This window comes from Salmo salar, chromosome 09 (assembly GCF_965601325.2).
Source record: "Salmo salar chromosome 09, fSalSal1, whole genome shotgun sequence".
Classification (NCBI taxonomy): Eukaryota; Metazoa; Chordata; class Actinopteri; order Salmoniformes; family Salmonidae; genus Salmo; species Salmo salar.
The window spans coordinates 16,984,920-17,007,287 of NC_138299.1; the positions used below are offsets into that span (position 1 = coordinate 16,984,920).

The 22,368-nt window shown below is 46.9% G+C and overlaps 1 protein-coding gene across 3 annotated transcripts in view; it reads right to left on the reverse strand.

Annotated features, from left to right (window-relative positions):
* Nucleotides 1-22,368, reverse strand: part of LOC106610785 (AT-rich interactive domain-containing protein 1B) — a 231,187-nt gene that overhangs the window by 187,582 nt on the left and 21,237 nt on the right. For all 3 annotated transcript variants that reach the window (XM_014210355.3, XM_014210357.3, XM_014210353.3), the window contains exon 2: nucleotides 9,945-10,136. In XM_014210355.3, the coding sequence (XP_014065830.3) occupies nucleotides 9,945-10,136 (192 nt within the window). The remainder of the gene's footprint in view (nucleotides 1-9,944; nucleotides 10,137-22,368) is intronic.

Genomic DNA, 22,368 nt, shown 5'->3' on the forward strand with positions numbered 1-22,368 from the left:
ATACAGAAAACGTCCCTGGTGGACGGAGCCGACATGACGGCTGGTTACACAAAGGGAGGGGGTTGGGTTTGAGTGAAAGAGCCGGAAGACTGAGGAACAAAGGGAGCAGCTATACTATCGTAAATACATTATCTTATGCATTCTAAATTACTGCCCATTTGGAAAAGGAAAATGCAATAAATATTTACTCTGAGCTGCGCTTCAGTAGGTTGGTCGTAGATGCTGGCCGTGTTGGTAAATTTGATACGTTGTAGTATCGTCGTTGTTTGATAGACTGGATACGTCGTCCGTCCTTTCCTAGCCCACGTTTACAGCGGCCGCTGCTAACTCAATGGCTAGGATGTCTCACTTCTTTAGTGAATAAGAGTTCAAAGTTCATACCATTCACAACCAAAGCTCACGCTGAGGTTGGCTTAGTTCTGTAGTTGACATGTTAGTCCTTTTTAACGTATGGAGTGTTGTCTATTGTCCTTGGAACAGAAGGTTACATTTCGTCAAGGGCTTATACAGTGGAGGGAGAGAAGGGTGTGTTTCATAGTTTATAACCCATGTCTCTTCACAGGGGCGGGCCACTGATTGAGCAGGGCTCTAACCTTATATGAAAACCCAATTCTCTCATTTGGAAGCTAAAATTACATTTAATCTTTTCACAAATAGTTTCATATTCAAACATTTCAATTGCACAACAATTCCATGTGAATCTGATAACTAGAATATGTAGACAGATACAGTTTATGTCGTCCTGTCATCAGTCATAATGTCTCAGATGACAACCGAACTGACATCATACTCATTAAGTACCAACGCATATTTTCAACTGGTTCTATTACCGAAATATGGTTCCTTTCCCCCCACTTGTTTGATGTTCCCAGACTCTCTATATTTAACAAAGGCTATTCAAGAGTCCTTCAGTAGAGTCAGAGAGAGAGGGAAGGGAGAAAGGGATTTATGGGGGGGTCATAAACCTTACCCACAGGCCAACGTCATGACAGCGTACAGAGGCCCATTATCAGCAACCATCACTCCTGTGTTCCAATGGCACATTGCGTTAGCTAATCCAAGATTATCATTTTAAAAGGCTAATTGATCATTAGAAAACCCTTTTGCAATTATGTTAGCACAGCTGAAAACTGTTGTACTGATTAAAGAAGCAATACAACTGGCCTTCTTTAGACTAGTTGAGTATCTAAAGCATCAGCATTTGTGTTTTCGATTACAGGCTCAAAATGGCCAGAAACAAATAACTTTCTTCTGAGAAATTTGTTCTGAGAAATGAAGGCTATTCCATGCGAGAAATTGCCAAGAAACTGAAGCTCTCGTACAACGCTGTGTACTACTCCCATCAGAGAAGAGCGCAAACTGGCTCTAACCAGAATAGAAAGAGTGGGAGGCCCCGGTGCACAACTGAGCAAGAGGGCAAGTACATTAGAGTGTCTAGTTTAGAAACAGATGCCTCACAAGTCCTCAACTGGCAGCTTCATTGAACAGTACCCACAAAACACCAGGATGCTGGCCTTCTAGGCAGAGTTGCAAAGAAAAAGCCATATCTCAGACTGGCCAATAAAAAGAAAATATTAAGATGGGCAAAAGAACGCAGACACTTGACAGAGGACCTCTGCCTAGAAGGCCAGCATTTTGTACACTCAGTGTATTTAAGCCAGTCTAAATGCAAGACAAACAGTGGACTGATGAGCCAGACCTGAACTGTAGAAATCTGTAATTTGGAGCGAGAGGAAGATTAATCTTAGCACTACCGATTAGAGGAGAAAGAAATCTACCCATAACTACAGACATAAAACATCTCTCTCTCCTCTCTCTCTCTCTCTCCCCCCAACTCTCTCTTATACACACAATCACTCTATACTTCCACTTCTCTGTCTCTCTATCCACCCTTCTCTCTCTCACTCTCTCTTTCCATCTGGCTCAATGCTAAAAGGCAGATACTATTTTCATTCTGTCCTGCTGTTTGTCGGCTTTCAGCACAAATAAGGCAATACAAAATACCCCAGTGAGTGTTGTTGTTTGTGGGAGAAATGAGCCATCAGCTATCAGAAAGTCATTGGCCATTATGATACACAGAGTGAATGTACATCCACTATACACCATTAGTGATTGTATTTGAAGTCTATCTGAATCCAAAGCATAGGGGAGGGTATGTGGAATCTCTGGATTCAATTCACCAATTTAGACAGAGCTACAGTAGCATTTTCCCTCTAATCTCCACAAAAATGGGGACAGCTTCAAAACAGGAGCAATTCCCGACCTATTCTAACACTTTTCACAAGCGACTGCAAAAACATTTGAATGTACCTCGATACAACTGACGCTGGGATTAAATGTAAAAACAATAAATTGGCTGTGTGAGGGACGACGTGCAAGGACATTTTTATCTGTCGCTAATGGACGCATGGCGTCCTGCTCCTCATGGCTGATTGGCTGGGGCATATAGAACAGTATGGTAATAAAAATAACAAATGAGAACAGGCCATTAGAGTCATTGACGAGCGCAGGGTTCCCACTAATTAATTGATCCTGAAACTTCATGTATTCTGCAGCAGGAGGAACCTTAATTAATCAGCCTCCATACATCTCCTGGCAGCTGCACCATACCACCGTCCTCTTTTCTCTCCATCCTTCCTTCCCTCTCTCTTTAATTTCTTCTATCCTTCTCTCCATCCCTCTTAATGTCTCCTGTTTTAATTGTGGTTTGGAAATTATGCCCTTGGTCCCTGAGGAGAGGGATGGATGGATGGAGGAGAGGGAGGACTTTGAAGAGCAGCCTTCAACATTTCAAAATGCCGTTCAAAGAGCCACTGGCCCCCACCGTCCTCCACAAGCCCCCACCATGGGCCCCCACCAGCCCCGGTCCCTATCTTCTCTGACTTTCTGGGTGTAATTGATGTGTCCCTCTCAGCCATCCGTCAGGCTGACCAGCGCTCAGTACATTATCCCCCCAGACAGCCATCAGGTTCCTAAGTGATTCCAGCGGCTCAAAGTGTTCCTCACCAGGGCAGAAACACACCTCAATCAATGCCATAAATTACCCCGGCTAATTCCATGCAGTCAATAGCCACGGCACAGAGGTGATGGGAGCCCATCTGGGAGAGTGAGATCCAACATTTTATGGTGCGGGAAGAAACTAAGAAAACGGGTAACGTCATACTTCATAGGTTAAATGAACGAACAGAAGAGAGGAAAGAGCTTCAGTCAACATTTCTTTGAATGAGAAGCTCTGAAAGTAGCAGTGGAAAGAAACGGCTAGCAGAAAGGACAGAGGTCTTCACCAATGGAAGAATGGACGTTGGCCACAGCCACATTTCCACTCCAGTGTAATGATTGGATTCTATTAACTTGGCTGAGGCGAGTCAGTTTGTCAGAACAAGCAGCAGCAGCCACTGGTAATAGTTCCTCCCTGGTTTGTTGACACATTTTACCTCTTTCATTTCACAGACAATCTCCCCCCCCCCCCCTCCTCTCCAACACATCAAACGCTAATGTTTCCTTCAAATTCCTTTTCCTTTCTGTCTGCCAACTTTGACATCACAGGAAATTACAGTGGAATTGGCAGCCTTTTTACTTTCAAGTTCATTCCACTTCCAAAGACATACCTGTCTAGTCCTGTCATCAGACAGGTCCTTCTGCCTTGCTCCCTGCACAGTTTGTTCTGCCTCCTGTGGACCAATGCTGCCTCTGTCACATCACTGACACACAAAGACACAGACACACATACACATACACACACACAAACACTTAATTGAACACAGCTCCACATTTGCTTGAGGGCGGAGGCTTTCCTTCAGAGATAAAACATAGTTCAGTTGTGCTTTAAGGAGAGGTGGGAGAGACAAAACATTTACATTGACGCCACACTGCTGGGTTACTGTGTGAGCCTGCTGAGTAGAGCTGGGGCTGGAGCTGTGTGTGCGTGCGTGTGTGCGTGTGTGCGTGCGTGCGTGCGTGTGTGTGTGTGTGTGTGTGTGTGTGTGTGTGAGAGAAAGAGAGTGATTTAATACCTGTAGGAGCTCCCAGTCCTTTCCCAGCATCTCACTGGAGTGCTCCAGGCTAAGGGGTGGTCATGGCAGCTCTACCCCCCCCAGGGAGAGGACTAAACCTGGGATACACGACTGTCACTGTTCCAGACAACAGCGATTAACCACACACAGACATTTATACAGGAGGCAGAAAAGCATCCCTGCCACAGCAGGCCCAGTCGCACTGTCACTGGGAAAAGGAGAGAGGGGATCGATGTTCTGGGGCCATGAATTGTAAAGGTAAACCCCTAGCCAACCTATCCACTACAATGCATAGTGGGATGGAGTACTGATACAAGCAGTAACCTGGATGGTGAACCCACACTCAGCCTAAACACAACACACAGACACACAGACACACAGACACACAGACACACAGACACACAGACACACAGACACACAGACACACGATACATGACAGCCACTAGGGCATCCTGGGTGCCACCGACGCAGGCCTGTGACATCACGTTGCCTGGCAACCATCCAGCACGCCTGTCTACAGCACGCCAAGCCCTCTGCCTGCCGGGAGCACAATGCATCATGGGGGATAGACAGTCAGAGGCTTGTCATGTAGCAGTACATCACAGACAGCCCTGGCTCCAGCACCAATCAGAGACAAGATGCTCTCTTTTGCTCTTTGACCCTCTCTCTCATTGCCTAGTCTCCATTTGTCTTGCTCTTCATCCTGTAAAGATGAATCTGATGATTCAAATGCTTCCATGTCTCCAGATATAAACTCATTACTTTCAGTTGGTTATATTTCAGAAATATTTCAGATACCGTAATTTCCGGACTATAAGCCGCAACTTTTTTCCCACGCTTTGAACCTCGCGGCTTAAACAATGACGCGGCTAATATATGGATTTTTCCCGCTTTCAATTTTTTTTTCCCAAAAAAACACATTCTGTGATGTGCTCAGTTTTTTGGCGGCATGAAGCTTTCATTAGACCAATGAAATTGCCGAACGGGTTAAGGTCAAACAACTTTTTTGTTTACTGTTTAGATTAAATCGAGCGCTCTCAAACTTCCCATCATTCTGATTACGGTAGTCATTTTGTCACCCTCATCATGGCAAAGACACGGAGAAATGCATATGATGCAGCTTTCAAGTTGAAGGCGATTGATCTGGCTGTTGGAAAAGGAAATAGAGCTGCTGCACGGGAGCTTGGTCTTAATGAGTTGATGATAAGACGTTGGAAACAGCAGCGTGAGGAATTGACTCAGTGCAAAAAGACAACTAAAGCTTACTGCAAATTTTTTATTTTTTGTTACAAGCCGTGTTTCGTTAAAGCCTATTTATTTTTGTTACAAGCCGTGTTTCGTTAAAGCCTATTTATTTTTGTTACAAGCCATGTTTCGTTAAAGCCTGTGTAAAGTTCATTTGTTTCAATGTACCGGTAGGCACCTGCAGCTTATAGACATGTGCGGCTTATTTATGTTCAAAATAATACTTTTTTTTAAATTCAGTGGGTTTGCGGCTTATATTCACGTGCGCTTAATAGTCCGGAAATTACGGTAATTATAACATTTAGAAGTACGCTTCCCTTGGCCATAGCGAGGGATAACAACTCATTTTATTTGTCTGATTATTCTGCGTGGCGTCTCTGTGATATCTGCTGGCCCTATGGTCTTTCACCCCGTTTTTAATAGCTTTAATTTTCAAAAGAAATTTGGGCCAGGACGATAACAATATCGCGACCCTCGTTAGTATCGTAGCAAGGAAGCAAAACACAAATCGGATTGAACTTCTTTAGGAAAACAGCCCTAATGTTGGAAACAAACATTATGTTGTCATCCAGTCACATGTATTTATATTCCAAGCTATAGCAAACCATTTTTGCCATGAAAATAAATATTGCGATACAGGTATTGTCCCGGCTCTAGTGTGCCCGTCCACTACCCACTCATGTATATGTGTGTGAGGGCTAGCCTGTGTACCTGTGTTTTTTCACAAAATCCCTCTCCTCTGCAAGAGTAGGTCTCTGATGCCTGTGTGTATGTGGCAGCCCGGTCACTACAAAAATATGGTGATTTCGGACGCTCGAAAAGGTCCCGAAAATGTTGATTATATGCCTCCCTCGGCGCTCACCCCGACAAAAATGTCAACGATTGCCTAGCACTGATGATTGCAGCCGGAGCTCACTGCTTAGATCACTGCGCCTCCGCAATTCACAATGCTCTACCAAGCCGTGATACTACTCAATGATAGTTGATGGAAACAGCGGGTTGATTTAACCCTAACCTTAACCACTCGGGATTAATACCTAAACTTAACCCTCTGAGTTGTTTCTGTTTTAACCCAGTAACTACCCAGAGTTAACCCTGTAACCACGCGGAATTAATGCATCAAAAATAGACATTCATCCATAATACGTCGAATTTCGAAGGGAAACTATGAGATCTTGTTGTATGTGGAGCCGGAGTGTGCTGATGTCATCGGAGCGAGCCAGAAGCAGCCTACAGCAAGGAAGTCTCTGACGTGGTCTCTGCGCACACACACAACACACACACACACACACACACACACACACACACACACACACACACACACACACACACACACACCACACACACACACACACACACACACACACACACACACACACACACACACACACACACACACACACACACACACACACACACACACACACACACACACACGCTGGATAGACCCTAGGGTCCAGCTATAATCAGGGACAACAATGAGAATAACATAGTGGAGAGCTAATATTGAACATGAGAGAGGGAGAGTAAATAATGAAAACAGTCTAAACGACACAGTTCATAAAGCAGTCTACACTGCTTTATGAACAGTGTGGATTACTGGGTAGTACTGTGTACAGCATTTACTTCAGACTACACTGGGTCTGGCCTCCCGAGTGGCACAGTGGTCTAAGGCTGTGCCACTAGAGATTCTGGGTTCGAGTCCAGGCTCTGTCGCAGCCGGCCGCGACCGGGAGACCCATGGGGCGGCGCACAATTGGCAAAGCGTCGTCTGGGTTAGGGGAGGGTTTGGCCTGCAGGGATGTCCTTGTCCCATCGTGCACTAGTGGCGGGCCTGGCGCAGTGCATGCTGCCACGGTCACCAGGTGTATAGTGCTTCCTCCGATACATTGGTGCGTCTGGCTTCTGGGTTAAGTGGGCGTTGTGTCAAGAAGCAGTGCGGCTTGGTTGGGTTGCGTTTTGGAAGACGCACGGCTCTTGACCGTTGCCTCTCCCGAGTCTGTACGGGAGTTGCAGCGATGAGACAAGACTGTAACTACCAATTGGATATTGGAAATTGGGGAGAAAAAGGGTAAAAAAAATAATAATAATACATTGGGTCTGAGTGTGTGGGTGCGCATGTGTGCATACATTTTTTATATAAATGTAATCAGAAAGAATGAAGTCTGTCTGTCCTCTTCAATATCATCTGTCCTCTCACTATGTGGGCAACAAAACTTGGCGAGACACATTAAAACTCAGACCATCAGGCCAGGTTAAATATAGCAGTACAGCAGGGGGACGAGAGCATTCTACCCAGAATAGACTGGCCTGCTTTCAACCAACCAACCACACTGACTGAGCCATTGTCCTAGTCTCTGTATTGAGACATACAGTATCTCTAACTCACTACACACATGCATGTACGCAGACCCACACACATGCATGTACGCACACATACAAACAAACACACACACACACACACTCTTACACCTGTCGTGACTTGACTTTAACATTCATCTGAAGACTGTTATTTATCTAATTAACTAACTATTTTTAATTGTTACCCGATTATATTAATCATGTAACAATTAACTCATTAGGATCTGGGGCACCACGAGAGCGGTTCTTTAAGAGTTACCATCTCCCAAATTTAACTCTAAAAGGTCTTTACCAATCACATCTATAAACAGTTAACTTAATAATCATAACCTCGTATAATATCACCATTCTGAACAGTCATAACCTCCTTGCATCTGCAAAAACTCGAGCCTTACTTATTATTCAGTACTACACAAATTGGTTTAATTATTTTTTTACTTACTAATTCAATGGGAACACAGGATAAACACACACACATTGCACCGGTTATTGACTAGAGACTTAATATGCTGAAAACAACAGGTCCCTAGTGGAATGACAACAACATGGCTGCTTGTTTAAAGAAGAGAGGGAGAGAGGGGGACAGAGCCACTTAACATTGGTACATTCAGAAACTACTCTCACCTACAGTAACCATTTACTTCGCACACAAATCGCCACCCGCTTTGAGTAAGAAATCATGAATGTATTTACGTGAAATGCCTGGGTTCACCGGGGATCTCTCGGTGAACAGGGCAGCCTTGGAAAGTGGGTTGGGCCTTTTTGTGGCACGCTTGTAAGGTTCTGATTGTCCAAAATGGTTCCAACAAGTCTTCTACTGTTGTTCTCTTTTGTAGTTGTCCGGTATCCGATGACTTGTCGTGTAGTCCTGAACAGAACTACAGAGTTGAATTTCCTTCCATTCACTCTTGAAGATGCTTCTTTTAAGATAGGCTAGCCAGCCGTGTCGATGGTTTGAGCAGAGTAACAGGATGGTCCTTCTTAAATTCGCTTTCTAGGATACTTTACTTAGGACAGCTAGTCAGCCGTGCCAGTGATTGTCCAGGAGGTGAGTTTATCATCTCCACTTTGTTTTGAGATTCAAAGTAGAAACCACTTTAAACATGCAGATGCAGCTCTACGTTTTTCTGGCCTGGTGTGTTTTTTTCTTAACACATCATTTATACAGTTTGTTGGAAAGAAGTGGTTCTGGCAGGCTGGCACGCTCCCTGACCTCACTCCGGGCGGTAACTACTCACTGTGCAAAGTTAGGTAAAACAATTATCTCTTATAGCTTCTCAAATCACATCCCACTCTTAACAAAAACACATTCAAAATTGTTCATATATACATGCACAATGTGGAGTATGGAAACGTAACATTTTTAATGACATCACAAAAGAACAAACAAAATGACATTCGTGTTCTTTAGATCGCCTCTGACCGTTCCCCAAGTTCTATGTTAGAAATATTGTTCCAGCATTCGCTTTTGAACGTGTTAAAAGTCTGTTGAAACAGAGCGCAGGGCTGAATCTTCTCCCTTGATTTACAACAGGGCATGAGTTGTTAACCCCCACTAGTTATTTGCTTCCCCCTCTTGGGTGAGAGAGGGTCTGATTGAAGTTATTCATTGCAAAACTGATCTGACCTATTTGGATTCTCGTGGACAGTCATGACACACCAAATAGGATTAGCGTGTGTTATACAGGGAAACACATAATTGTTTTGAACACTGAATCATTATCTGAGTGAAGTGAAACTCTGGGCTGTGAGATACAGATTTTGACTGTTGCTAGAATGACTTCCCAGTACTGGGTTTGGTTTCATCACACTACAGACACTACAGCCCATTTCAGAGCGAGACAATGGGGAACGCATTGATGAACACCGCTGACAATTCCAGATGCCAGCCAAGGAAATAAGAGCGGTGGCACTGCATGGCACTTTGGGCTAAATCTGAAATGAAATACAAAAGATAGTGTTCCAAATGAGAAACAAATATCCCTTGTAATGCTACTTATGACAACTGTGACAGGTCCTGTAATCTATTGTACAGAGGATGCTTTCTCAATCACACTGAGATACTTACTAGTCAATCTGACACACTACTGTACCATGACATGATACGCTCAGAGAACACAGCATGGCTTGGTAGTAAAGTACACTCAAATCAAGTGTCAACCATCAGGGAGGAAAATTGTTTTTTTTCCTGGTACGTCGCATGGTGGTCCTAGGGAGCAAACTCCTGGGCCTAGTGAGCAAACTCCTGGCCCTAGGGAGCAAGTGTGCAACAAAACAGTAGCACAATTTTAAAGCATCTTCCTCATATGGACATAGTGTACATACCTGCTGTTGAGGGTACTGCATCCCACCCATGCCCGCCTGGCCCCTCCCCTGCATTCCCATTGGGTATCTGTGTGTAGCGGGCGATCCGTATGGCTGGCTGGGGTAGGGCCCGCCCTGCTGCTGAGAGTAGGGGTTGTTGCCCATCCCGTAGAGATGGGAGCGCTTCATAGCCATGAAGTCCACGGAAGCCACCTAGGGGGAACACAGGAGAAGGGACAGAAAAGGGTTAGTGCCACTTTTTATAGCAATACTTTTAGAAAATCTATTCATACCATATGCAGTTAAGAGCGCACCAAAATACATGATTCACTGTCAAATCTTTCCAGAGGGTTGATGCCCCTGGGCCTAGACCTCCCTACAAAGGGTTCTCTCGGGTGAATCTAGTCCATATCCAGAACTGGTTAGTGGACTACAGGGGTATAATATAACAGTAATATCAAATACTTCTGTTTGTCAAATACCCTTCTTCTGTTTGAACAACTGTTACACAGCACACTGAACCTGAAAAGAGAGAGGTGCCAAGAGCAATCTATTCCTTTCAAGTATTTCACATTCACATTTACAGGTTCTTTTCTGGATCCCGGTGAGTTAACGGGAAAATCCTAGCCAAAATGTCAGGCTGTTAATCCGTCACCTGTATTGTGGATTCGTGAGCAAAGCAGATTATGTGTAGTGTGATGTCTCCTCTCCGCTGTGCTGCATCATGGATGATTTATGACATGTGTTCCCGCTGTCTGTCTCAGACAGACATGGGGCTACGTGTGGCTCATCTCCTGCCTCCATCAACAATAGCTCCACATCCTCACTCAATAAGGCCTGAACCAACCCTGTTGGGAGAAGCAGAATTGCACATGCTGCCTGGCTGCTAATCAAGGGGCAATATCCAGGAGACATGTCACGGAGCAAATACCAAGGCATTCATTCAGTTGGGGAAAGTTATACAATGATTTTTCAAACACTTTTATGTAGTAAATGCAATATGTCATAAAAAAATAATATAAAAAAAACAAGTCAATAGTCTGTGAGAAGGGAGTGATGGATGGGTGTTTTCTGTTGCCTGCTCTTTGTAGCTTGTTCTGCAACCAATCACCTCTCCAACTAACCACACATTTACCACAACCACAGACTAAGGACCACGGCCAGCGACTCACCCTGCCTGTTGACCACAGTGACCACATATCGAAAAGAGATATGCTACTGAATATGTTGTATAAGTATGTGGAGCAAAGCCCGGAAAACTGTTACTACGGTACGTGTAGGCAAGACAAACACATTTTCACAATTTCACTAATATTTATCAAAATCAACCAATCACAGCGTGTTTCTGGGCTCATTCAGTCGATCTGACCTAACTAAGTAGATTCAATGTTGAAAAAGAATGTTAAAAGAATATGAAATGTCCACATTAATAATGGATTAGCTGAAATATGTCGAGAGTTTTTGAAGAACAAAAATTGAAAATGACTGTCCACACATACGGATCTGATTTGTGTTCAGATTACTAGTATTTTGCTCAATTAGTACCTTAAAAACTGCACACGTGTCAACATTAGTCAAGTGTCCACTTGAAGCTGGAATTGATGAGCTTGTTCTTCTATAATCAATAGCACAAACAAATGAATCACTCACATTGATATTGTGTGAGAACCAATGGAACTGGGATGATTCGCTGCCGTTACATGTGCCATTCGTGCTCTTCTAAAAGACAAACCACAACGAACGTTGGTATACTACCCAGCGATAGACGAGAACCAACTATCCATTTAGCAACTCATCTCCTTGTGGGAAGATGTTTACGGTAGATGGCCAATATGAAAAAGGAAACAGCACTTTTTTTTACTGGATAATTTCAACGAATCATCTCTCCACAGGTCGTTCTAAATAGTGGAAGGGCTCTCATTTGAGTGACAGCTTGACTGTCAAATCCGTATATTTACATGTGGCCAGAAAAGGGAGCTCCCCGTTTTTTCCTTGCTATTTGAAAATGACAACTGCTTTCTAAGTCCTGCGCGTACAACAAAATGAACGGTACCAAACCAAAGATATTAATATGTTTAAAGCAAACTGTTTTGTTTTATCTTGAACATAAACTGGTATATTAACATCAACAATCTGAGGTAATTTCACTCAATTGTATGAGGTAAAAAATGTGACCATGTGTAAGGTGGTAACACAAACTGTCCACATTAGGGAAATTAGCACATTATAAAATAATTTTATATGGCAAAATAATGTCAATTTTGGATGATATTATATGTTGCCCACTCACAAACTATTGCAGCAATTACATCTATTTCCCACTCATTTAAACATTTAGAGAATGTAAAAAAAATACACTCAAACACAATATGTCTACTGTGTAACATCTGATTCCTACGACAATGTGATGTAAAGGTTTAAGGTTAAGAACCCATTATCTGGATACCACATACACTGAACAAAAATATAAATGCAACATGCAACAATTTAAAAGATTTTACTGAGTTACAGTTCATATGAGGAAATCAATCAATTGAAATAAATTCATTAGACCCTAATCTATGGATTTCACATGACTGGGCAGGGGTGCAGCCATGGTTGGGCCTGGGAGGGCATAGGCCCACCCACTTAACAGCCAGGCCCACCCACCGGGGAGCCAGGCCCAGCCAATCAACGTGATCTGCGGTTGTAAAGAAACGTGTGCACAAAACTTTTTGTGCATTTGCAACATTTCTGGGATCTTTTATTTCAGATCATGAAACATGAGACCAACACTTTACATGTTGCATTTATATTTTTAGATAAAGCCAAATAATCACACATACACGAGAACGATAAAAGCCTATTATATAAAGTACACCCAAATGTGTGAGGTTCAGAGTTTCATTTTTTTGGAACAATATTGTTTTGGAGGAATATCATTATCCACATGACCCTCTTTAAACCTAGAACACATAATAGCCACTTTGGGTACTTCTGTATCCTCCCTGCCTGCCTCCCTACCTGCAGCAGTGTGTCTGCCTTCCCCTCCCTGCCTGCCTCCCTACCTGCAGCAGTGTGTCTGCCTTCCCCTCCCTGCCTGCCTGCCTAACACTCCTATTAATTAGACAGGCAAATGGCTAAAGGGTACCGCTCTTCAATCCACACATCCAGGGCACCGTGCCGCTCAGTCTGCTCCGATATGAGACACACTCAGGTCGCACCTTCCTCCCTCTCTCCCCTCTCCTCCACTCCCTCCCTCCTTCCACTCTCCTCCTCAGTTCATCTCAAGTGGGTCCCCTTTTCCCCAAAACGCTGAGTGCAACTTGAACAAATCTCCTCGTGTCACTTCCAAGTTCAAAATGCCACTGCTACACTAAGACGAAGAATTAGGGCTCCTGAGATTGGGGAAGGAAACACACACAGAAATAAATTGGAAGGAGACAGAGAAATGCTGAAACGTCTAAGAGTTACCTCTTAAAGTTGCACCGTAACTGCAAGCCATGGAGGCTGCTGCAGCATAACTTCATTTACTGAACTGATTTTACATCTCCTAAAATGATTGAAATGTTTTTCCAATGCTGTCCTGTAAAGTTCCATCAAATGAGATGTCATCCCAAACTAGGCCTATTTCTGGAGATGAGTCAACTATATAGTTCATACTATACCAAAGGACTACCGTCGATGAGGAACTTTTGTCCCTTGGAGAAACATCTGTACTTTTGAAAAGAGATGAATAATATGAATTGAATCATGTTTTCGCCAAAAGGGACTGTAAATAAAACAGTCACAGGGAATAGAGTAAAATTGCTTTTATTTGTTCCAATGTATTTTCAGTTTTGTTCATCTGGGCATGCCATTCAATTGAGGTGTTAAGAGACAATACTAAATCTGAAATTCAATTGATGAACTCCCCTGCAGTTTCCAACTCTCGTGAGCTTATTGCAAAACAAAGCTATTAAGAAAGAACACGAGCAAAATTAGTATCGGGTGAAACCTGTTAAATTGCTTTTCAGACTTCTATTGACTCTGATTTTATGACTTCAAAATGGTTTCAGTCTTTCACTTTAATGTGCAAAGTTGTTAATCAGCAAAAACAAAACACTCCCCACAAAACAATGTGAAATGTGAATTATAAAACAACAGAATTTACTAATAAAAATTAAATAGACATAAAAGCAATATGATTTAATGGTTATTATTATAATTTCATTTTGAATGTGGGTACATAAATCAAAGATTTATTGGCTAATTTAACTGTTTGCCTCCTATACGCGGTGGTGGGATTGTATGTGTGTGTGTGTGTGTGTGTGTGTGTGTGTGTGTGTGTGTGTGTGTGTGTGTGTGTGTGTGTGTGTGTGTTTCTGTGTGTGTGTGTGTGATTGTGTTTCTATGTGTGTGTGTTTGTGTGAGATTGTGTTTCTGTGTGTGCGTGTGTGTGTGTGTGTCTGTGTGTGTGATTGTGTTTCTCTGTGTGTGTGTGTGTGTGTTTCTCTCTCTGTGTGTGTGTGTGTGTGTGTGTGTGTGTGTGTGTGTGTGTGTGTGTGTGTGTGTGTGTGTGTGTGTGTGTGTGTGTGTGTGTGTGTGTGGTGTGTGTGTGTGTGTGTCAGCCCAGCTCACAAACACACACACACATGGATCCGACACTGCAGTCAGACCAGTCACAGTGACCATCCCTGTCCTGTCCTCCACACAGATGACCAAATCACCACCTCCCTCCAACAGAAAGATTGTGGCACCAGCCACAGCTGCTAACCTGTGTTTATCCTCTCTCCTCTGGCATGGGTTTGGTCCAAGGCTGAGCTGGATGGATGGTCCAGAGGGAGAGGAGCGAGGTCTGAGCCCACCCAGAGAAAAGCCCTGTTGGCTAGCTGTTGTTGGCTGCTTGGGTCCAGTCCCAAGCCTCACAGCATAGTGAGCATGTGTCCATACATCATACTGGATACGAGTATAATAACACTATGTGCACATCACAAGAAACAAAGAGAACCAATCACCGATGTTTAATGTAATTAGCTATACTGTAGACGGATATCATTCTCCATCCATTGCACCATGCCCTGTCCCCTGAGAATTGACATGCAGACACAGAAACAACAGATAATCTGAATGACATCCTTTCCAAGTAAAGAAGCACAAAATCCGCCGCTTCCTATGAAACCACATAGCTGTGCCTGCAGTACAAAGCGCTGCGTTAGCCCGAAACACAGACGGTTACGGCCCGCTGTTTCATACTGAAGAGAACAGGGAGGAAGAGACTGCAGGGTTGGGGAGGGGAGGAGAGATCCACTTCCATATTAATGTGTGCAAATTCCCCACTCCTGCTGACTAAGATTAGAAAATTAATTTCATGGATGCAAAGACAATACCGATGTCATCAAGCGGAGAGGAGAGGAGCAGGCAGGTTAACTCTTCGTTGCCCAGTCACGATGACAGCAAAATACACAGTGAAGGATAATCTGACAGCAAATGTTGAATACATGCATTCTTTGGAATAAATACAGGTAAAAGCTCTTGTCCAGTCTTTTACACAGTCACTGATATTGAACTACTAGCCTGAACGGTCTTGTGTCATTCAGCCTGTAACTGCACCGTGCTCTGCTGGTAAACGGTTAAATAACCCGACAACAACATTGACCGTGTGGTCCACGTTCCCCGGCAGTGTAAAGAAGCACAAGCTTTCCCAGGACTGAAAGTTTGTCGGTGAATCTTTATAAATACAAAATCTCATTCCGCTTGACACATCAACCCTCGCCGCGCTGCAAAGCGTCTCTTTACAAATGTCAGCGGTGAGCGTGTGAATGGTCCATGGGGAGTCGTGGCGGGGCAAATTGGCTTTGCTCAGCCCAACAGGCTCAGTTCTGGGTGGCACAGGCAGCTAGGTATGAAGGCCGGCTACGAATGAGAAGCATGAAATTATCACAGAGGGAGAGAGAGAGGGAGGGAGGGAGGGGGAGGGAGGGAGGGAGGGAGGGAGGGAGGGAGGGAGGGAGGGAGGGAGGGAGGGAGGGAGGGAGGGAGGGAGGGAGGGAGGGAGGGAGGGAGGGAGGGAGGGAGGGAGGGAGGGACAGAGAGTGACAGAGAGAGGAGAGACTGAGAGAAGAAGAAAGACAGAGAAAGAGAGCCAGATAGATAGTGAGAGAGAGAATAGAACGAGATAGAAAGCGAGAGACAGATATAGAGGTAGAGAGAGAGAGAGGAGGCAGATAAGAGTGTGTTGTCATGCAGGCAGGCAGGCAGGCAGGCAGCAGCAGTAACATCATACTATTGTGTTGAGATCATGCTGGTAATTGCTCTCCCTGGTGTTAGGATGCTGAGGCTGCTAAGGTGCCAGTCGGTGAGAGTGCCCTCCGCATTTAACACCAATATTTACAACACATCCCTGTGCGTCTGCAAACGCATCCCCCCTGCGCTAAGGAAAAGTGGCTGAGCGTTTGGTTCCTCACGGCGAGCACGCAGCCGTCATTAGAGCAGGCAACAGAGGAGGGATGGAGGGGGGCGAGGGGGGGAGAGGGAGGGGAGGGGAGCTCATCTGTCTGAGGAGAGATTGGGGTCAGACGATGGCAGGAACTCTTTTCCTCCAGGAAAAAGACTGAGACTGAGGGGGGAAAAAAGCTCAATGACAAAACGAGAGGTGTGCGACGACGGACACACGCCAGCACAGAATGAAAACAAATAAAGAACTTAACAGAAAGAGACACATTCAAAACAGCTTGGACCCAAACAACTTGGACGAAGATTCTGCCAACAACCAGCCCAGCTCTCGCCACACCAGATCCATGCCAGTATCCTGTATCCCTCGCCAGTCAGTCAACAGTAATGAATTGTCAGTGTTATGCCAGGTCTGCAATGGTAGTGCCACTGCCAGCAGATGCACCCATTCATTCTACCATTAAATCCTCAGAGCCACATAAATAGATGATGAGACCTATCTCTGCTGTCTGGCCGGCTAGCTGGTGTCTGAGGAGTCTTACAGGAGAGCTGATATTGATGTAGAGGAGGAGGAAGAGGAGGCGGACGCTGCCTGTCTCTCCCAGCCTCTCTGAGGAGCTGGCCTGCGCTGTGTTGGAGAGCTAGACTCTTCACTTCCTGTCAGCAGAAACCCTGAGAAAGAGCTTCAGCCGCCACACAGTTATTTCATGTAAGGGAGGGCAGTCGTGGCACGAGAGGAATGTGCTCCCCTTTCCTCCCAGTCAGTCAGAGACGGAGAGCCAGGCAGGCCAGGCAGAGAGGCATGCTGCTGGAGAGACGAGACGCCGAGCTGGACGGCCCCAGCCATATGAAAGAGGGAAAAACACAACAATAACTCCATTGCTCCAGGGAGGATAGGAGGCTACAGTGAGGGGAAAAAGTATTTGATCCCCTGCTGATTTTGTACGTTTGCCCACTGAGAAAGAAATGATCAGTCTATAATTTTAATGGTAGGTTTATTTGAACAGTGAGAGACAGAATAACACAAAAGAATCCAGAAAAACGCATGTCAAAAATGTAATAAAATGATTTGCATTTTAATGAGGGAAATAAGTATTTGACCCCTCTGCAAAACACGACTTAGTACTTGGTGGCAAAACCCTTGTTGGCAATCACAGAGGTCAGACGTTTCTTGTAGTTGGCCACCAGGTTTGCACACATCTCAGGAGGGATTTTGTCCCACTCCACTTTGCAGATCTTCTCCAAGTCATTAAGGTTTCGAGGCTGACGTTTGGCAACTCGAACCTTCAGCTCCCTCCACAGATTTTCTATGGGATTAAGGTCTAGAGACTGGCTAGGCCACTCCAGGACCTTACTGTGCTTCTTCTTGAGCCACTCCTTTGTTGCCTTGGCCGTGTGTTTTGGGTCATTGTCATGCTGGAATACCCATCCACGACCCATTTTCAATGCCCTGGCTGAGGGAAGGAGGTTCTCACCCAAGATTTGACGGTACATCGTCCCTTTGATGCGGTGAAGTTGTCCTGTCCCCTTTGCAGAAAAACACCCCCAAAGCATAATGTTTCCACCTCCATGTTTGACGGTGGGGATGGTGTTCTTGGGGTCATAGGCAGCATACCTCCTCCTCCAAACACGGCAAGTTGAGTTGATGCCAAAGAGCTCCATTTTGGTCTCATCTGACCACAACACTTTCACCCAGTTGTCCTCTGAATCATTCAGATGTTCATTGGCAAACTTCCGACGGGCATGTATATGTGCTTTCTTGAGCAGGTGGACCTTGCGGGCGCTGCAGGATTTCAGTCCTTCACGGCGTAGTGTGTTACCAATTGTTTTCTTGGTGAATATGGTCCCAGCTGCCTTGAGATCATTGACAAGATCCTCCCATGTAGTTCTGGGCTGATTCCTCACCATTCTCATGATCATTGCAACTCCACGAGGTGAGATCTTGCATGGAGCCCCAGGCTGAGGGAGATTGACAGTTCTTTTGTGTTTCTTCCATTTGCGAGTAACTGTTGTCACCTTCTCACCAAGCTGCTTGGCGATGGTCTTGTAGCCCATTCCAGCCTTGTGTAGGTCTACAATCTTGTCCCTGACATCCTTGGAGAGCTCTTTGGTCTTGGCCATGGTGGAGAGTTTGGAATCTGATTGATTGATTGCTTCTGTGGACAGGTGTCTTTTATACAGGTAACAAACTGAGATTAGGAGCACTCCCTTTAAGAGTGTGCTCCTAATCTCAGCTCGTTACCTGTATAAAAGACACCTGGGAGCCAGAAATCTTTCTGATTGAGAGGGGGTCAAATACTTATTTCCCTCATTAAAATGCAAATCAATTGATAACATTTTTGACATGCGTTTTTCAGGATTTTTTTTTTTGTTATTCTGTCTCTCACTGTTCAAATAAACCTACCATTAAAATTATAGACTGATCATTTCTTTGTCAGTGGGCAAACGTACAAAATCAGCAGGGGATCAAATACTTTTTTCCCCTCACTGTATTTGTTTATCAAAAAAATCTGCAGTGTTTTTTTCTCTCTCTCTTTAGAGACCAGGCCCGCCATAAACACTGATATTAAATATACACTAGTTATTCAGGGGAATTACCATCTAGGCTAATAGAATGGTCTGGAAGGGGAAGTAATAGTTTACGGCTCCAATAACTATAAATGAGGCAGAATTATCAAGCGTGTTTATGAATTAGCAATGGCTATTCCCCGGTAATGTGTTCAGAGAAGGGGAAAAATACATAAGTGAATATTAAGAGGAGCAATAGATACACAAATGAAGCTAAAGGCTCCTCTGGGCAGAACTACACTCTCTCCTTCATCCATCAGCCTCTCTGTGTCTAGCTGTAATAATAAACAGGCTATTCAGCTGCCGCCGTAACCACAGAGCAAGACGAGCATGGCCTCAAGTAGAGGATTAGGAAAATGGAAGACTGCGCACTACCACAGTATAAAACATGCTCCTTAATTATAATGGCAATGTTTTAACCCTTAGGTATTCATCAATCCATTTGGCGTACTACGTTCCATCACTTCTCAAGTACGGCATTCAAAGCCATGGTGCGGTCCAAGAGAATCACCAATTCTCTACGGGGAATGGCAGAATGTCGTCGTGCTCTGTGTTTTGGGCCCCAGCCCAGTCCTCTCTGGATATCCATGTTTTCAGCGGAGCCATCAATTACTTTTAAAACAACAAACAGATATCCTGACCTTCTATCCTCAGGCGGCTATTAGATACTCATTAAAAGTCACCTGAAACAATTTAAACCAAATTGATTTCATTATCGGACTCCTCACAGCGACTGTCTGATAGCTCAGCGGGAAATTTACAAAGTTAATTGGAAAATAATATATTTTCATTCTTTTTTTTTATTTTCCTTCATAAATGCGCTGGCTGCTGTTCGTGTATAACTGCCAGGGCATTGTATGGATGAGGCAACAGCAGGCTGGTGAATTGATCGCAATGCACACTGCATTCAGACATTGAGGCTGGATGGAGAGGGGGTTGGAGAGGGTGTGTGTGTGTGTGTGTGTGTGTGTGTGTGTGTGTGTGTGTGTGTGTGTGTGTGTGTGTGTGTGTGTGTGTGTGTGTGTGTGTGTGTGTGTGTGCGTGCGTGCGTGCGTGTGTGTGTGCGTGCGTGTGTGTGTGTGTGTGTGCGTGTAACAATAAACCTGGTCCCCCCGTCACCCCCCTCCCAAGCGACACAAGGCAAAAGCGTCAGGGGGTTGATTGTCCTCATAAAGCCTTGTGCCCCTGGCTGAATGGGCTGGTCGACCTAGGAGTGCCCCGGAAATGGGCTGGCTGTGACTCCCACAGCCTCTCCAGGCCACCCCAGGTGAGCGTGCTCAGCCCAGGCCGCTTCCAATCACTTAAGACCTCTGAATCAATCAGCAAGCTGGATGAGAATATGGGCTGGTGGTGCTGAGCAATCAGTGACAGCTGGCCTAAAGCCTAATGCATGTCCAGGCTCCAGCCACCCACCCAGGCTCCAGCCACCCACCCAGGCTCCAGCCACCACCCACCCAGGCTCCAGTCACCACCCACCCAGGCTCCAGCCACCACACACCCAGGCTCCAGCCACCCACCCAGGCTCCAGCCACCCACCCAGGCTCCAGCCACCACCCACCCAGGCTCCAGCCACCACCCACCCAGGCTCCAGCCACCCACCCAGGCTCCAGCCACCACACACCCAGGCTCCAGCCACCCACCCAGGCTCCAGCCACCACACACCCAGGCTCCAGCCATCACACTCCCAGGCTCCAGCCACCACCCACCCAGGCTCCAGCCACCCACCCAGGCTCCAGCCACCACACACCCAGGCTCCATCCACCCAGCCAGGCTCCAGACACCACACACCCAGGCTCCAGCCAACACACAAACCAGGCTCCAGCCATCACACTCCCAGGCTCCAGCCACCACCCACCCAGGCTCCAGCCACTACCAACCCAGGCTCCAGCCACCCACCCAGGCTCCAGTCACCACACTCCCAGGCTCCAGCCACCACCCACCCAGGCTCCAGCCACCACACTCCCAGGCTCCAGCCACCACACACCCAGGCTCCAGCCATCACACTCCCAGGCTCCAGCCACCACCCACCCAGGCTCCAGCCACCACACACCCAGGCTCCAGCCACCACCCACCCAGGCTCCAGCCACCCACCCAGCCACCAGCCACCACACACCCAGGCTCCAGCCACCACACACCCGGGCTCCAGCCACCCCACACCCAGGCTCCAGCCACCACACTCCCAGGCTCCAGCCACCACACTCCCAGGCTCCAGCCACCACACACCCAGTCTCCAGCCACCACACTCCCAGGCTCCAGCCACCAGATACCCAGGCTCCAGCCACCACCCACCCAGGCTCCAGCCACCACCCACCCAGGCTCCAGCCACCACCCAACCAGGCTCCAGCCACCACCCACCCAGGCTCCAGCCACCCACCCAGGCTCCAGCCACCACACACCCAGGCTCCAGCCACCCACCCAGGCTCCAGCCACCACACACCCAGGCTCCAGCCATCACACTCCCAGGCTCCAGCCACCACCCACCCAGGCTCCAGCCAATACACACCCAGGCTCCAGCCACCCAGCCAGGCTCCAGACACCACACACCCAGGCTCCAGCCACCACCCACCCAGGCTCCAGCCACCCACCCAGGCTCCAGCCACCACACACCCAGGCTCCAGCCACCCACCCAGGCTCCAGCCACCACACACCCAGGCTCCAGCCACCACACTCCCAGGCTCCAGCCACCACACTCCCAGGCTCCAGCCACCACACACCCAGTCTCCAGCCACCACACTCCCAGGCTCCAGCCACCACATACCCAGGCTCCAGCCACCACCCACCCAGGCTCCAGCCACCACCCACCCAGGCTCCAGCCACCACCCAACCAGGCTCCAGCCACCACCCACCCAGGCTCCAGCCACCCACCCAGGCTCCAGCCACCACACACCCAGGCTCCAGCCATCACACTCCCAGGCTCCAGCCACCACCCACCCAGGCTCCAGCCACCCACCCAGGCTCCAGCCACCACACTCCCAGGCTCCAGCCACCACACACCCAGTCTCCAGCCACCACACTCCCAGGCTCCAGCCACCACATACCCAGGCTCCAGCCACCACCCACCCAGGCTCCAGCCACCACCCACCCAGGCTCCAGCCACCACCCAACCAGGCTCCAGCCACCACCCACCCAGGCTCCAGCCACCCACCCAGGCTCCAGCCACCACACACCCAGGCTCCAGCCACCCACCCAGGCTCCAGCCACCACACACCCAGGCTCCAGCCATCACACTCCCAGGCTCCAGCCACCACCCACCCAGGCTCCAGCCACCACACACCCAGGCTCCAGCCACCCAGCCAGGCTCCAGACACCACACACCCAGGCTCCAGCCACCACACACCCAGGCTCCAGCCATCACACTCCCAGGCTCCAGCCACCACCCACCCAGGCTCCAGCCACCACCAACCCAGGCTCCAGCCACCCACCCAGGCTCCAGTCACCACACTCCCAGGCTCCAGCCACCACCCAC